Genomic DNA, 14789 nt, shown 5'->3' on the forward strand with positions numbered 1-14789 from the left:
TAAAAAGAATAGGGTAACAGCCTACCAAACATAGCATCCCAACAGTCCTTTTAGACTGCGATGAAGATAAGTGATCTTATTTATTTATTTTTATTGGCATCCCGAAGTTAAGAAAGTCTGCCAATTGGTTCTGCTGATTGTTTTGTTTTGTTGGAAAACAACAATAAATACACATTTAAGGAATTCCATTAAAGAATTTAGACTTAGTCAGTGGAAATATTTTTTTTGGCATTACCAAGATAAGATGAACTTTATCACTATGTGTTGAGTAAGGGATTGAGCAATAGTTAACATGGCTAAATGTAAGGGATGGAAGAAGAAATGTAGTTCTTATAATTGATTATAATTGACTCAGTGCTTCAGGTTACTGAGTGTGTCTCAACAGGAACCTGCTGTGTGCTATTTTTCTCATTTAGAAAGCCCCCAGCATGCTATGTTTTTATATCACAGTCTTTAGTAACCTTTTTAACTAAGTGGTAATTACAGATAGTATGCACATACACTATCTGTATTCATTTTTGCATTTTTGAATTATCGAGCTTTTGTCATAGTTTCCTCTTTTCTCTGCCAGGAGGCAGTCCTGAATCCCATGCAAGATGGGGAAAACAAACCTCAGATGGACAGTAACCAAGAAAACAATTATGAAGTACTGACAAAGGTGAGCTTCTCGTCTTCATTTTGCTGTTCAGGCTACTCGGTTTTCAGTATGTTTTTAAGAAAAGATTTCTGTGTCTGTGTTATTTTTAGATCCTGGAGCGCTTCAGTAAGATGTGTTGTGTGAACAAGAAGAACCGCTTGCAGCTGCAGAGGCTGCTGAAGAACATGGGAGCCCACACTGTGGTCCTGGAGCTGCTGCAGATCCCCTACGAAAAGGTGAGGACCATTATGAACATCTTCATCAACAGTTATTTTTGATCTTTCTGTATGATCTTCCAACTGTCTCTGATTTGTTTGGCTTCTTACAGAATGATGAGAAGATGAATGTGATTATGAAGTTAGCTCATACCTTTTTGCAAAACTTCTGCAAAGGAAACCCAGAAAATCAAGTTCTGCTACACAAGCACCTGAACCTCTTCCTCACTCCTGGGGTTTGTTGACATCACCATCCTGGAGAAGATCTTTACTCAGTTTGAAATGTATTTTCTTGTTAAAATCAGTTTGTCTGTTTTTTGCCAGTTACTGGAAGCTGAGACGATGCGTCACATCTTCATGAACAACAATCAGCTGTGCAATGAGATCAGCGACCGTGTGGTCCACCATTTTGTCCACTGCATTGAGACGCACGGACGGCACGTTCAGTACCTGAAGTTTTTGCAAACAATTGTGAAATGTGACGGGAAGTACATGAAGAAATGTCAGGATAAAGTCATGACTGAGGTGAGAATTTAGATGTGGCATGTCACATGCTCACAAGGTGATCTAGAGCGCTTTCCTCTAAGCCACTTTACAGCTGGACAGCACAGATAAAAGGAAATCAGCACTCTGTGTTATGTTATTTTTTCTAAGCCCCCTCAGGAAGGGCAGCCTCAGCTGGGGTCTTTCTCAGCAGCTAAGGTGTTTACGCACCAGGTCAGGTCCTCCTCGATGTAGACTCCCAGGAAGCGAAAGTCAGGCACCCTCTCCACACAGTTCCTGCTGATGATCAGTGATGATCATCCATTTATCCATCTGTTAACCCATCTGTCTAATTATCCATCTCTCTATATCAGTCTTTCCAACATTTATTTTCCCTTTGGGATTAATAAAGTATTTTTGAATTGAATTGAATCCATTTTCCCAGACTACATATTGATTGCCTGACCACCACACAATTCATTGTTTACTTTGAACCTTAAAAATTGTGAACTTAAAACTTCTCAAACAGATTTAAGTTGTCTTAAGTTAACCCAAAGTTGACACGAATGTCTGGAAAGTTTAGAAATCTATAATGAAAAAACTTTAATTGTGCTTCTTTCTCTGTGTTTTTTTGTTTGTTTGTTTTTTTACTGTCTTTTCGTGGGTGCAGCTGGTGAACGCCGGCGAGGACGTGCTGGTCTTCTACAACGACCGCTCGTCATTCACGGTGCTGACGCAGATGATGGCCTCTGAGCGGGAGCGGGCAGACGAGAACGGATCCCTGGCATACCACAACACGCTTGTGGATTTGCTGGCCGCCTGCACAGAAGGCAAGAACGTCTACACTGAACTGAAGTGCAACTCTCTGCTGCCACTGGATGACATCGTTAATGTGGTCACTGATGTGAACTGTGTACCAGAGGTAGGTGCGGACACATTTTGCTCTCTGTCTTTTATCTGGAAACATGTCTTAATTCTTTGTTCTCCACAGGTTAAAATTGCATATGTGAATTTTGTGAATCACTGCTACGTGGACACAGAAGTGGAAATGAAGGAGATCTACACGTCTTCTCATATCTGGAGGCTATTTGAAAACATTCTGGTCGACATGGCCACTGTAAGATATTATATACTGAAAGGTCTCCCTCTTATATTCTTCACTAATGAGGCAGTGAGTGTTTCAACATTCATGAAAAAAAACAATTTTTCATTTTTTTTTTACAAACAAAGATCTAAAAGTGTGGTGGGAATTCTAAAATGTTGGGATAACAATATAACTTCAATATAAATAAATTAGTCGACAGCGTTAATGTCTTTCTGCTTTGAGTTCATGCCAAACATGGACATCAGATAATGGCTAGTCTATCCAGCTGCTGGAAACAAAAACTAAAATTCAACAGTTCATTTGTGTTTAGCCTCTTTTACTCTGACACCCTGTAATAAAATTTGGTACAACCAATTGCCTCCAAAGGTCACCTTATTAGTAAACCGAGTTCTGATTTTTATAATTGAATCTCAGCCTAAATACAACTGCTCTCTGAAGGCAACATTAGAACATTAGTTATGCAAAACCATCAAAGAGATGGAGAACACACCGAACGGGTAAGGGATAAAGTTGTCGAGGTTTAAAGCAGGGTTAGTTTATAAAACAATCTCCTTAAGTCTGAAGATCTCACAGAGCTCTGTTCAATCCATCGTCTGAACATGGAAAGAGTACAGCACAACTGCAACACATGGCCTTCCACCTACCCAGACAGGCAAGGAGAGCAATAATCAGAGAAGCTGCCGTAAAGTCCATAGCTACTCTGGAAGAGTTACTGAAATCCATAACTCAGGTAGAAGAATTTGTTGACTGGACAACTATTAGTTGTGCATCATACAACCTCTGGTCATTATAGCATAGTGGCAAAATGAAAGCCATTGTTGAAAGAAAGCTATGAGATGTCCTTTTTTGCAGTTTATCACAAGCCATGTAGGGGACACAGCAAACATGTGGGACAAGGTGCTCTGGGTAGATGAGACCAAAATTCAACCAGGAGGAGAAGGAAGCTGATCAGAGTTGCTTAGAAGATGGAGCTGAATACAGGACATTCCTGGAGGCTGCAAAAAACTTGAGAGCGGGGAAAAGGTTCAATACAATCCCAGACAGCCTGAGCTGCAGTGGGATGGTTTAAATCAGAGCCAATTCATATCTTACAATGACCCCTGAGTGGGGCTAAAAGAAATTATCCCCACACTTTTCAGATTTTTACTTGAAAAGCATTTTTTGCACAACTAGTAGGAAAACATTAAGAATGCTCTTGCTATCCACTGTCCAAGAAGAGAAGCGTATCAGCAAGGTGAAGATCAGACTTCTTGAACTTTTTGTTTTTATATTTAAGATGTGCAACACTCCGGAACGTAACCGCTCAGATCCCCTGGAAAGGTACATGACAGAAACGGTGATGTCCATCATCAGGAGTTTCTTCGAATCACCTTTCTCTGTGAACCACTCCATGCTGCAGGTACTCTTTTCATGTCCAACAATTTGGCAGGTTTTTGCTTATACATGGTAGCAGTTTTTACCACAGGCTGCTTTTCTCATTGCACATTCACCTGGGATTTTCCTAACATATATTTTAAACCTAAAGCAGTTACTGCAGGGATTTCATTCAATCTGCGCAGGTTAGTCCTGTCAGTGCCTTTGTTGGCACGTTCCTGAAGGACCTTCGTGCAGATTTGTCTACACTTACTCTCCTTATAAAATAAAATAGCTTCTTGTGTTGTTTTTTTTGTTTTTCATGTTTTTACAGAATAACCAGTCTACTTTCATCAAGCTGCTCCAGTCAGCTTTCAGAATCTACAATCTCAAAGGGATTATTTCGTCTCAGAAGAGCAACATTGAGACCTGCATCAAGGCGCTGGCTGATGTGGGTGAGTCCTGCTACTCAGCCATCTAGTCTTAATGGAGAAAAAGTTGACAAATGTATTTGAGTTTTTTGTTGTTATAGTCAAGCCAGATTTATTTATATAGCACCATTCATACACAAGGAAAAGAGCTACAAGGGACATCAAAGAAAAGAAAAAATTGAAAAATAGAAACAAAATGTAAAATTCAAATTTAAAATGCAATCTTAAATCTAAATTAAATTAAGAATTAAATTTTAAATCCAAATTGGAATCAATCACTCATCAGTGATCAGGCAACATTTCATTCATCAGATTCTTCAAACAAAAGGCATAAACATAAATGTTTGCAGGTGTAATTTAAACGAACCAATAGTTACTGCACAGCTTAGGTTTTCAGTGTGTTTCTTCCAGAGCTGAGGAGCGTAGAAACTAAATGCTGCATCACTTTGTTTAGTTCTGGTCCTGGAAATACGGAAAGAGCCTGTCTCTGATGACCGACCGGGCTCTACAGGTGTAAATCTGAATCTCTGTTTTGTTCTTCCTCAGCTAAGGCCCGTTCCATACCCATCCCGGTCGATCTGGACAGTCAGGTCAACGCTCTATCTCTCAATGTCCACACAAATGCGGTACAGCGAGCAGCAAAGGACTGGAGGTCCTCTGCCCGTTCACGACCTCGCAAAGAGCCTTTGGGTAGCCCAGACTACAAGAACATCATTGAGAAGCTGCAGGTGCGACTATTTTATTTTTTGGATTATCACTTGTCCTGCTTAAGGCCTTAGTTTTAAATCAATTTTCTAGCATGTACATAAAGCTTTAAACATTTTCTTTCTTGTTTTTTAGCTGTGTGGCAGATTCAGAAAAGAACATTGGCATTTTTTTCAATTGTCTGAACTGGATATTGGATGATAAATTATGACTTTAGAAAGACTTCATCCATTCATCAGCACTATCCATCTGCATCTTTTTGTGTCCCTGCCTCTGATTTCAGAGGGTTGTGTCATGTTTAGAAGATCAGTTCAGTCCGAAGGTTCAGGCAGAATTTTCTGTTCTGGTGGATGTTCTGCACAGCCCTGAGCTGCTCTTTCCAGAGGCTGCACGGTTACGCTGTGAGAGTGGAGCCTTCATGTCCAAGTAAGCGTGTGCATTTTTTTGTGAAAACATAAATAGGTTACAGCAAAATGTGTTTATTTTGCATTGTTACATCATTATTCTTTAATATGCTATAAAACTATCATAGATGCAGCTGTTCTGCTGCTGCTCTTTAAAACATCCTAACTGTGGTGGTCAGGAATACATTGTTTGTTTTATGAAGTTTTTGCTGCACTTGTAGGAACTAATTAGGAACCTCACTGATCTCTCCCTGCCAGACTAATCAAACACACCAAGAAGCTTATGGAGCAAGAGGAAAGGTTGTGTATAAAGATCCTGGAGACCATCAGAGAGATGATGGAGAAGAAGGAATGTTTTCAGGAATCTGTAAGAGCTTCCCCAATTGTTTGTTTTGCAAAAGTTTAATTTTTTTTGCCAGAAAGTCTCTGGTCTCCCATCCTTTCAAACCACATTAATAAAGTGAAAGTATTTAAAAGTTTGCAGTAGGCATGTCTTCACGTGCCAGCATTGCCTTCTGTAATGCAGCTGAGTTCTTGTTTTCTCCGTGGTTTTTTCGGCCCGGAGCCTAGATTCCCCTCATCGGTATGCTGCGGGTTCGCCTGTGTAACATAAGCCAGGGAGGCACTTGAGGACACACTCACACTGAGGAGCAGAAAAAGGAAAGGAGGGATGGGAGTAGGACAAGGTGGGGGGCAAGCACTGAACAAACAAATCAATACTGCAGTAAGAGGGGGGAGGACAGGACCCTGTGTCCTGCTGAAGCTCCCGTCAGCCTGAAGCCTGAGAAATGAGTGAGTGAGTTGGTAGACAGGGTTTAAAGAAGTGCCTGTTTGTGTTTCTGTGCTCTCAGGTTATCTTTGTAGGCTTTTGTAATACTCCAGAGTTTCTGCAGAGTCTGGAAAAGTTTGGAATTGAAGTATTTTTCACATCTGCACAAATATGTAAATATAGAGCATGGGAAAATCTATCTGTCTATTCATCCATCAGTCCGTTCGTCTATCTGTCTGTTTATCCTTCCATCTGTCTGAACATCAATCTACAGTACCTCACTAAAGTAAGTACACCCCTCTCACATGTTTGTAAATATTTGAATGTCTCTTTTCATGGGACAAGACTGCAGATATGACACGTTGATACAATGTACTCAATGTACAGCTTGTGTTAACAGTGCCAATTTGCTGTCCCCTCAAAATAACTCACGACACAGCCTGTAATGTCTAAACCGCTAGCAACATAAGTGAGTACACCCCTAAGAGAAAATGTCTAATTTGTGTCCAAAGTGTCAGTATTTTGTGTGGCTACCATTGATTTCCAGCACTGCCATAACTCTCTTGGACATGGAGTTCACTGGAGCTTCACAGGTTGCCACTGGAATTCTCTTCCACGTCTCCATGCCGACATGACAGAGCTGGTGGATGTTAGAGACCTTGTGGTCCTCCACCTTCTGTTTGAGGATGCCCCACAGATGCTTAATAGGGTTTAGGTCTGGAGACATGCTTGGCCAGTCCAGCGACTTTATCCTCTGCAGTGGTCGTCTTGGGTGTGTGTTTGGGGTCGATGTCATGTTGGAAAACTGTCCTGTAGCCCAATTTCTGATGGGAGGTGAGCATGTTCTGCTTCAGTGTGTCACAATACATGTTTGCATTCATGGTTTCCCCAAATGAACCGTAGCTCCTCAATGCTGGCTCATGCAACCCCAAAACATGACACTCCTACTACTATGCTTGACCATAGGCAAGACACATCTGTCTTTTTATTTCTTACCTGATGGCCACTACACAGGTTTGGCACCATCTGAACCATATAAGTTTTTCTTGGTCTCATCAGACTACAGGATAGGTTACCAGGAACACATGTCTTCAGTCTGCTTGTCTTTAGCAAACTGTTTGCAGGCTTTCTTGTGCATCGTCTTTAGAAAAGGCTTCCTTCTCCGACGACAGAAACGCAGATCAATTTGATGCAATGTGCAACGTATGGTCTGAGCACTGACAGGCTGTCCCCCAATCTCTACAACCTCTGCATCAAAGCTAGCACCACTCATTTGTTTATTTTCAAAAGACAACCTCTGGATATGAAGCTGGGCCGAACGTTTTGGTCAACCATGGTGAGGCCTGTTCTGAATGGAACTGGACCCATTAAACCTCTGGATGGTCTTGGCCACTGTGCTGCAGCTCAGTTTCAGGGTATTGACAATATTCTTATAACCTAGGCCATCTTTATGTAGCGCAACAATTATTTTTTTCAGAGCCTCAGAGAGTTTTTGTGTCATTATTTGCCATGTTGAACTTCCAGTGACCAGAATGAGAGCGATAACACCAATATTCTGGAGTTTTTAATTTGAAAGTCAGATTATTGTCCGTAAAAACTGGGGTATTGAATTATCTGTTAAATAAATCCTTTGCAGCCAGTTTTGGCTTTCCTTTCTCTCTTTGTGTTTATTATTCAGATAAGTTTTACCCCCAAACAGACTTAAAAGTTGTGTACAAAACAAAAATCAGAGGGATTCAAGATGGAAAAAGAGTCACTTTTTAAAAGCAGCCTGGCTCTTCCAGACACCAGACGGTGCAGTAACAATATGTGAAATGTCACCTTGTGTAGGTGTTCATGAGTGCGTTTGCAGCCTCGCTTTGTCATTTCCCTTCAGCCCTGAGAGTGGAGCTCCTGCATCACAGCACAAGAGGCTGAGAGGGAGAGAGAGGACAGCAACTGATAAAAATAATGAGAGAGGGAGAGGCAGACAGAGACAGACAACAAAAACAGAAGGGGAGAGAGAGAGAGAGAGAGAGAGTGACAGCTTAGGCAGCTGAGGTTGGTGGCTCCCCTGGGGTACAATGAGTGGGTGGAGAAGCAAGTGAGAGAGAGAAAGGAGAAGAGCCATGTGAGGAGCCATGTGAGAGGACGGTGGGGGGAGAAAGCGGGCAGCGTCTGCCGGGTGACGGATTGGAGAGAGTCTGCTCAGTCCATGAGGAGACAGGGCAGGGGGTGCGCTTACGTAACAGCCTGCAGTGGCTGAGCCAGCGTCACGTGGACCCTCACGTTCTCCCTCTCTCTGCGCACTCTCTCTCCTCTGTTTGCTCTCTCTCTTTCCCTCCTTGTTTGATGCTTAGTCTCAGTCAGTGGCATTCTGTCGTCGCGCCCAGCTTCTGTATCTCGCTGCCGTGTCGTCCTTCCCAGACCCTGACCTGCGTTTGCCCAGATCGTGGGTGGTTGGACAACACGGGGGGAACATGTGCAGTCGCCCTGCACAGCGATTGTTTGATCTGTCAGATAAGGGCCACTGTGCAAATGTTTTTGCTCCAACTTGCCCTGAAGATATCCAGGGTGTAGGGAGGTTTTATTTTGAAGAAAATGTTTGATATATGCACTGATACTGTACCCAAAGAATTTCACACAAGTAGGATTGAATTAAAATAGCCCTTATTTAGATTTTTTGTAACCCAAAGGATTACACTATCCTTTAGAGATGTGTCGATCATTCAACCAGATGTTGGAATTTGCCAGTTTTTCCTTTATCAGCTGGTTAGTGATCAGCAGTTCAATGCAGAGAAATTAGAATTGAGTTCTGTATTCATTAAATGCACCAAAGCTAGACTCTCCTACTATTTTCACTCTATAAACGCATTAATAAACAGCATGTCAAATACTCCAATGTACTGTTTTTGAGTTTATTAGAAGACCAGATAATGGTTAGGGACCTGTGCCTTGCTGCATAAATGGGGAAGATCGTGTAATTCCTTTATTCCCAAGGCGTTCCCAGGCCAGCCGAGAGACATAGTCCCTCCAGCGTGTCCTGGGCCGTCCCCTGGGCCTCCTCTCGGTGGGACGTGCCTGGAACACCTCCCGAGGAAGGAATCCTGGAGGTATCCGGCATAGATGCCCGAGCCATCTCAACTGGCTCCTCTCGATGTGGAGGAACAGCGGCTCTACTCTGAGCCCCTCCCGGATTGCCGAGCTTCTCACCCTATCTCTAAGGGAGTGCCCGGCCACCCTATGGAGGAAGCTCATTTCAGCCGCTTGTATCCGGGATCTCGTTCATGACCCAAAGTTCATGGCCATAGGTGAGGGTAGGAACGTAGACCGACCGGTAAATCGAGAGCTTCACTTTTCGGCTCAGCTCTCTCTTCACCATAACGGACCGGCACAGTGCCCCCATTACTGTGGCAGCTGCACCGATCCGTCTGTCGATCTCCCGCTCCATTCTTCTCTCACTCGTGAACAAGACCCCGAGATACTTAAACTCCTCCACTTGAGGCAGGAACTCCCCTCCAACCTGAAGAGGACAGGCCACCCTTTTCCAGTCAAGAACCATGGCCTCGGACTTGGAGGAGCTAATCCTCATCCCAGCCGCTTAACACTCGGCTGCGAACCGCCCCAGCTTATGCTGTAGGTCTTGGCTAGAGGGAGCCAGCAGGACCACGTCATCTGCAAAAATAAGAGACGAAATCCTCTGGTCCCCAAACCAGACCCCCTCCGGCCCTTGGCTGCGCCTAGAAATCCTGTCCATAAAAGTTATGAACAGGACCAGTGACAAAGGACAGCCCTGCCAGAGTCCAACATGCACTGGGAACAGGTCCGACTTACTGCCGCCAATGCGAACCAAACTCCTGCTCTGCTTGTACAGAGACCGGATGGCCCCTAATAAAGGGCCCCCGACTCCATACTCCTGGAGCAACCCCACAGGGCATCACGAGGGACACAGTCGAATGCTTTCTCCAGGTCCACAAAACACATGTAGACCAGTTGGGCAAACTCCCATGAACCCTCGAGTACCCTGTAGAGGGTATAGAGCTGGTCCAGTGTTCCACGGCTGGGACAAAAACCACACTGTTCCTCCTGATCAGCCTGAGGACACCCTAGGCAGGAGGTCAATGATCGACTTTGTTGTCATATCATCAGACCTTCGCCCGCAAGTTTTGGACACTCTGGTGAAGAGAGGGGCTTAGCTGTCCACTGATCACCACCTGGTGGTGAGATGGATCCGCGGGAGGAGGAGAAAGCCGGACAGACTTGGCAGGCCCAAGCGCATAGTGAGGGTCTGCTGGGAACGTCTGGCGGACCCCTTGGCCAGGGATGTATTAAACTCCCACCTCCAGGAGAGCTTTGACCAGATTCCGGGGGATGTTGGAGACATAGAGTCCGAGTGGACCATGTTCTCCGCATCTATTGTTGATGCTGCTGCGGCCGTAAGGTCGCGGCGGCAATTCCCGAACCCGCTGGTTGACACCGGCAGTAAGGGACGCTGTCAAGTTGAAGAAAGAGTACTATCGGCTGTGGTTGGCTTGTGGGACTCCTGAGGCGGCTGACGGGTACCGTGAGGCCAAGTGTGCCGCGGCCCGGGCGGTGAAAGAGGCAAAAACTCAGGCCTGGGAGGAGTTCAGTGAGGTCATGGAGAAGGACTACCAGTTGGCCTCGAAGCGATTCTGGCAATCCGTCCAGCGCCTCAGGAGGGGGAAGCAGTGCTTCGCCAACACTGTTTACAGTTGGGGTGGGAGGCTGCTGACCTCAACTGAGGACATTATTGGGCGGTGGAAGGAGTACTTCGAGGATCTCCTCAATCCTGCCATCACGCATTCCCTGGTGGAAACAGAGGCTGGGGACTCGGGGTTGGACTCTTTCATCACCCAGGCTGAAGTCACCGAGGTGGTTAAAAAGCTCCGCGGTGGCAGGGCTTTGGGGGTGGATGAGATCTGCCCTGAGTACCTCAAGTCTCTGGATGTTGTGGGGCTGTCATGGTTGACACGCCTCTTCAACATTGCGTGGCGGTCGGGGACAGTGCCTCTGGACTGGCAGACTGGTGTGGTGGTCCCCCTTCATAAGAAGGGTGACCGGAGGGTGTGTTCCAACTACAGGGGGATCACACTCCTCAGCCTCCCTGGTAAGGCCTACGCCAGGGTATTGGAGAGGAGAGTTCGGCCGATAGTCTCGGCTTCAGGAGGAGCAGTGTGGTGGTGTTTAAGAAAGCATTCATTTTAAACCAGATTTTAGGAATATGTTAAAACAAAATAATTTAAAAAGTTGACATTTTGAAACTACCTTTAGCATCTTATATTAGTGATTTGCACGGCTAGCTAGTTTGCATTACAAAGACAGCAGTCTCCATATGTATTCCCTACACAGTAGACCCTTCCCTTAACTGTGAGATTTCCAAAAGGCTATCATCGTGTCCTAATCCAGCATGTTATTTGATGGCGCTTGAAAGATCAACAGAATATAAGTGAGCAACTTTGCTGCACTCCATTCAGCCTTTGTGTTATTTGTGGAAAGTCTTGCTCTCTTTCAGCCTTAGCTTCTTACATCTCTGTGGTTTTTTTCTGCCTTCATGTTTATAACACCTTACTGATTCTGCTGATTAAAAAAAGATTGTTTTCTTCATATTTTCCAACGGCACGGTCATTGGTCCAGGTAGATAAAGCTGAAGTTAAGCTGATTCTTCTCATAAGACAATTTCTTGGTGCATCTCCATAACAAATTCTAGAAAAATATATAACTGTCTGTTGATATATAAGAACAACATTGGTGTTGTTACTACTGATGACGTAAATCAGACAGGAAAGAGCTAGGTTGCTTGTACAGTAAGATGGTTTCTTTACAGGTACAATTTTCTTAGAGAGCAGGATAATTTCGTACCTTTTTCTACAACCTTTTAGCAAACCAGCTTTATAACAACAGTACTATGCATTAAGGACTGACATAATTTAAAACAAATTAGGGCTGTGTTTTTAATAATAAAAAAAGAAAGAGGGAAAAGATTGCTCACATTTTAACTACTCCAAACATCACACATTTGCAGAAAGAGTATTATGTACCATTAGGCATGGACTGGTTAAAGATACTCTGAGTAAAAATACCACAGTTTCATTTTATCCGGAATAGACAAGCAACAATGTATCCTACTGTTTTATTTTCATTGTCATTATTATAATAATGATTATATAATATTAGCTATAAAATCAGCTACATTTGAAGTAACTCATGTCATTGACTGTGTTTGAACATATATTGAACATTTTAAATAGACAACTGAATGCAACTCTTTTCATTGATTTTGGTCATACTGTTTCACATGTAAAAAGACTTGTTTTAGTTTTGCTTATAGTTTATTGACCTTTTAATATTGTAAAATGTGTTACATTTTTAATCCAAGTGGTGTTAGGCCTACTGTAGTGCTGTGCTATTAAGATTTTAAATTTGAAAGGGTTATTCCTGGTTAAATAAATCATAATTAAAATGAATAAATTACAATAAAAAACATGTATGCTTTGTAATTTTGATACATAAACATGAGCAACAAAACTCACACAATATTTAGAAACCGGAGTATACAGAGTTATCTAAAAATGAAAGAACAACCCACTCAGAGCAGTTATTAAGCCAAAACTGTACAAACATGTATGTATACATGTAGCATTTCAGGCCTTCTTTGTCTGTAAATTTGCCCTGTTTAGAGTTTTATCTTCACCTTGTTCAAATTCTGTAAAAATTATTAGGCACCTTTAGCTATCCAATTATTAATTGGTTATTCAAAAAAATACTCAACAGATTAATCGATTACCAAAACAAAATCATATCTTGCAGCCCTACAATGCACATAGCAGTATATTGTCCCTGTTTGCTATTTTGTTCTTTATAAAGTAACACTTTTTAGTTGGTTTATCTGCTTCTGTCGCTAGCCTGCAGTTAGCTGCTTAACATGCATGCTGCTCATGGCTTGCCGTCTGTGGTTTTAGAACAGCCCTACCATAGCATGAGATATTTCTTAACAGATTCATTTTTCTTTGTGCAAAAACAGGTGGGGGAAGGGCCTCTCTGTGATGATAATGACAGAAACCTTTTCTGTTTTGAAACAGTTACTTCCTAAAACTTTGGAATTTCTTGATACCAGAAAAAGCTTCATGCTTAGGTACCAGTAGTGCTAAAATGCTTAATGTCAGTTCCAGGGAACTTTGCAAAGCTTCAGCATAGCAGTTGGCCAAAGCTTTCAGCAGCGGGTCCTACTAAAGTAACTGAATCATAAACCTGCAATGTTTATTGTTGCTTTCTGTCCTTCACATGATTTTGTTTACAATTCAAAAAATGTAAACCTTCCTAATTCCTTAGTAGGATTTTAAATGTGTATTTTAGATGTTCAGCTTTACCTGCAGCTATGCCATGTGCTGTCTTTATGTACTGTCTTGTTTACAGTAGACTGAAAAAGCTGCTTATGTAACATAGATCACTCTAACAGGATTTATTGTCCCTGCCTTTATTTCACACTCTCCTCTGTCATTCACACACTGTCCGTCTCTTTGTCTGTGCATCTGTCCCACCTCTATGCTTTCCAGGTTTCACACCACCTTACCCAAAGGCAAAGCAGATTTACAGATTACCACTGTCTTGACGCCAAGTGCATCACATGTATGCATGTAGAGGTAAAGCCTCACTCAGGCGCATACAATCCCTTCCAGGCCGGCACTGTACTGCTGGCTCTCTCTGTATAAACTCACCCCGCTGGGTTTCCCCCCTTTTGGCTGTCTAATAAGGAGAAGGGAAAGGAGTCCCTGTGGACTGTTATTTTTCTAGATATAGCAGGCCAGACGGGTGTAGTAAATGTGACTGTTAGATAGTTTGACCTTTACTGGTATTTAGGCTGTCACAGCATGCTGGGTAAAATCAGAAAGTTGAAACTGGGACATGTCTGGGCTAAATCTGGAGCTGTAATGCCATTGAAGCTTGTGAACCATGAAGTACTCAAAAGTTGTGTAAAAATCTATTTGGTGCTTAATGGTAAGATTTGCTGCCTCAGTCAAATCTGGAGAGGGTGGTGTCCCCTCCTTTCCATCTTTATCCCCTCAATCTGTCAGTCAGGTGTCTGCTAGGGAAAGTTTATGCTTTGCCCTCAATGGTGATGAGGGATTAGGACATGTTGCTTGTCTGGTCTGGATGAGACTTTGCAAAAGAGGTCTATATATTGAACATGGAAATGCTACCAGAGCACGGGGTCTGCTTAAGGTCCACTTCCCAGAATGTCTTCACTAAAAGTCTTTTAACTGTTTAAATTGACTAAAAACGAGTCTGAAATTTGTCCACTATAAAGAGCTAATAACTATAAAGCTATTTAATATGTAAATTAGTATTAAGATGGTTGTAAATACAAAATATGCAACATCCTCTCTTGTCCTTTAACCTTTATTCTTTCTATTTAATGGATAAAAACAAATGTCATACCTCTCATTCTAAATTACAGGAACTATATTGCCAAAGCTGGCCAGTTTATTTACTGTTTGTCTAGATTTAACATCTTTGACAACAGGGAAAAAAAAGATGTTTGGTTACTTTCATTTTGTTAGTGTGTTAAATCCTCTGTATTTTGGATGAGAACATCATGCATCTTAGGGAATAAGATGAATTGTGACAGTGAATATTGTTTGGACACAGTTCATAGTGTTGAATCTGATTTCATGTGATTTAGGCCAGTT

The 14789-nt window shown here is 42.7% G+C and overlaps 1 protein-coding gene across 4 annotated transcripts in view; it reads left to right on the forward strand.

The window, feature by feature from the left end:
• Window positions 1–14789, forward strand: part of itpr2 (inositol 1,4,5-trisphosphate receptor, type 2) — a 96133-nt gene that overhangs the window by 41401 nt on the left and 39943 nt on the right. For all 4 annotated transcript variants that reach the window (XM_047350651.1, XM_047350666.1, XM_047350658.1 and 1 more), the window contains exons 27-37: window positions 572–658; window positions 748–873; window positions 966–1088; window positions 1177–1377; window positions 2006–2257; window positions 2327–2452; window positions 3717–3839; window positions 4128–4248; window positions 4771–4952; window positions 5213–5355; window positions 5592–5700. In XM_047350651.1, the coding sequence (XP_047206607.1) occupies window positions 572–658; window positions 748–873; window positions 966–1088; window positions 1177–1377; window positions 2006–2257; window positions 2327–2452; window positions 3717–3839; window positions 4128–4248; window positions 4771–4952; window positions 5213–5355; window positions 5592–5700 (1593 nt within the window). The remainder of the gene's footprint in view (window positions 1–571; window positions 659–747; window positions 874–965; window positions 1089–1176; window positions 1378–2005; window positions 2258–2326; window positions 2453–3716; window positions 3840–4127; window positions 4249–4770; window positions 4953–5212; window positions 5356–5591; window positions 5701–14789) is intronic.

This window comes from Girardinichthys multiradiatus, chromosome 2 (genome assembly GCF_021462225.1).
Source record: "Girardinichthys multiradiatus isolate DD_20200921_A chromosome 2, DD_fGirMul_XY1, whole genome shotgun sequence".
Classification (NCBI taxonomy): Eukaryota; Metazoa; Chordata; class Actinopteri; order Cyprinodontiformes; family Goodeidae; genus Girardinichthys; species Girardinichthys multiradiatus.